Raw genomic sequence first — 2,186 nt, 5'->3', positions numbered from 1 at the left:
ACTCCTAATGATATAGTTTAAATATATTGCTTTAATCTAAGAATTCTTTTTTTTTTTAATTTTATTTTCTTATTTGACAGAGAGAGCGAGATCACAAATAGGCAGAGAAGCAGGCAGAGAGAGAGGGGGAAGCAGGCTCGCTGCTGAGCAGAGAGTCCAATGCGGGGTTTGATCCCAGGACCCTGAGATCATGACCTGAGCTGAAGGCAGAGGCTTAACACAATGTGCCCTTAGTCTAAGAATACGTATACAAAAAGCTGCAATGCCAAGATTTATACCAATGTTTAAAGCATACACTGAACTAATCCATTCATGCCATATTCTGATGCCCTCACATTCCTATACACAAATTAAATTATCTCCTCACATTCATTCCTTTATACCTCTACCTTCTTTCTCATTGGGATTCCAAGGATGGAGCATGCTCACATTTGGGTCTCCATCCCCATTTGCTTCATGTACCTCCTTGCTATCTTGGGGAACTGCACCATCCTCTTTTTCATAAAAACAGAGACCTCTCTGCATGAGCCTATGTATTATTTTCTCTCCATGCTGGCCTTTTCTGACCTGGGGTTGTCCATCTCCTCCCTTCCAACCATGCTGAGAATCTTCTTGTTCAATGCCACTGGAATTTCTCCTGATGCCTGCTTTGCCCAAGAGTTCTTCATTCATGGATTCTCAGCTATGGAGTCATCAGTACTTTTCATCATGTCCATCGATTGCTTGATAGCCATCGACAGTCCTCTCAGATACACCTCCATCCTGACCAGTGCCAGAGTCACTAAAATTGGCCTCATATTTGCTGCTTTATGTATTATGTTTGTTCTCCTTTTCCCCTTTCTTCTAAAGAGACTGAAATTTGTAAGAAAAGCCTTCTATCCCACTCCTATTGCCTCCACCAGGATGTCATGAAGCTGGCCTGTTCTGACAACAAGGTCAATGTCATCTATGGACTGTCTGTAGCTCTTACATCTTTATTGTACTTGGTATGCATTTCTGTGTCTTACATGTTGATCTTAAAAATTGTTCTGGGCATTGTCTCACACAAGGGCCACCTCAAGGTCCTCAACACTTGCATCTCCCATATCTGTGCTGTGTTCATCTTCTATGTGCCTATTGTCATCTTGGCCACCCTTCACCGCTTTGCCAAAAATGTTTCGCCAGTTGTTAGAGTTGTCATAGCTGATATCTTCCTTCTTGTTCCCCCTCTAATGAATCCCATTGTATACTCTCTGAAGAGTCAGCAGATTAGAAATCTGATCCAGGCAAAACTGTGTGAGAAACAATATTGACGAGCAATTTCTGTCACAATGAAAGCTCAACTCGGCAGTTTTGGAACAGCTATAGAAACCTGAAGATGGTAATGACAGGAAAGAGACCAAATACAAAGAGACACACTGCTTGTACTCAGTGGACCCAGCAAATATCTAGCTATTGATTTAATTAAACAGCAACACAATCTAGAGTAGATGTTTTAGGAGTCAGGATTGGGGTTCTTATCTTCCTGTAGCTAAGTGTCCCATCTCCTTTCTGATTTTTATCTCTCTGTACAACCAGCTGACTATCAATCTTAGCCATACAGGAGAAGTCCTAATTAGATTGAAAAGATTTTTAAAATATAGTTCTAAACAAAAATAGAAAAGAATAAAATAACATGTTCATGGCTTTCATTATCTTAGGCATGATTATGACTAAAATGTGCTAAGCACACATACTCACCCATACACAGACTCAGCATCTCCTGAACATCTAGTGTGTATATGTGTGTGTTCCTATCACCAACAATTTATGTAAACTATTAAAAATTCTTCTGTCTTATAGTAGTGTGAGATATGTTTGGAGATACAAGGTTCACACACATAAAATGATTTAAATTAAATGTAAAAATAGATATGTAAATATTTAATATTTTACTAATTTATATATTTTTTAAAGATTTTACTTTTTTATTTGACAGACAGATCACAAGTAGGCAGAGAGACGGGCAGAGAGAGAGGAGGAAGCAGGCTCCCCACGGAGCCGAGAGCCTGATTCCAGGCTCTATCCCAGATAGGATCATGACCTGAACTGAAGGCAGAGGCTTTAACCCACTGAGCCACCCAGGTGCCCCTACTCATTTATATTTTAAATGCTTTGCACAAATTACCTCCTTTGAATGTATATTGGGTTAGCTATTCTTTATCCAA

At 39.6% G+C, this 2,186-nt stretch overlaps 1 protein-coding gene across 1 annotated transcript; it reads left to right on the top strand.

Moving 5' to 3' along the window:
- Window positions 1-360: 360 nt before the first annotated feature.
- On the top strand, window positions 361-1,292 carry LOC131834309 (olfactory receptor 51A7-like; the record flags this gene model as incomplete). The annotated part of the gene is given in 2 exon segments (XM_059178841.1): window positions 361-856; window positions 859-1,292. Coding segments are annotated over 2 exon segments (930 nt in total), but the record flags the coding sequence as incomplete, so codon positions are not given.
- Window positions 1,293-2,186: the final 894 nt, after the last annotated feature.

Source organism: Mustela lutreola, chromosome 1 (genome assembly GCF_030435805.1).
Source record: "Mustela lutreola isolate mMusLut2 chromosome 1, mMusLut2.pri, whole genome shotgun sequence".
Lineage (NCBI taxonomy): Eukaryota > Metazoa > Chordata > Mammalia > Carnivora > Mustelidae > Mustela > Mustela lutreola.
Note: the sequence above shows the minus strand (reverse complement) of the source record. Positions and strands in the feature narration are given on the sequence as shown.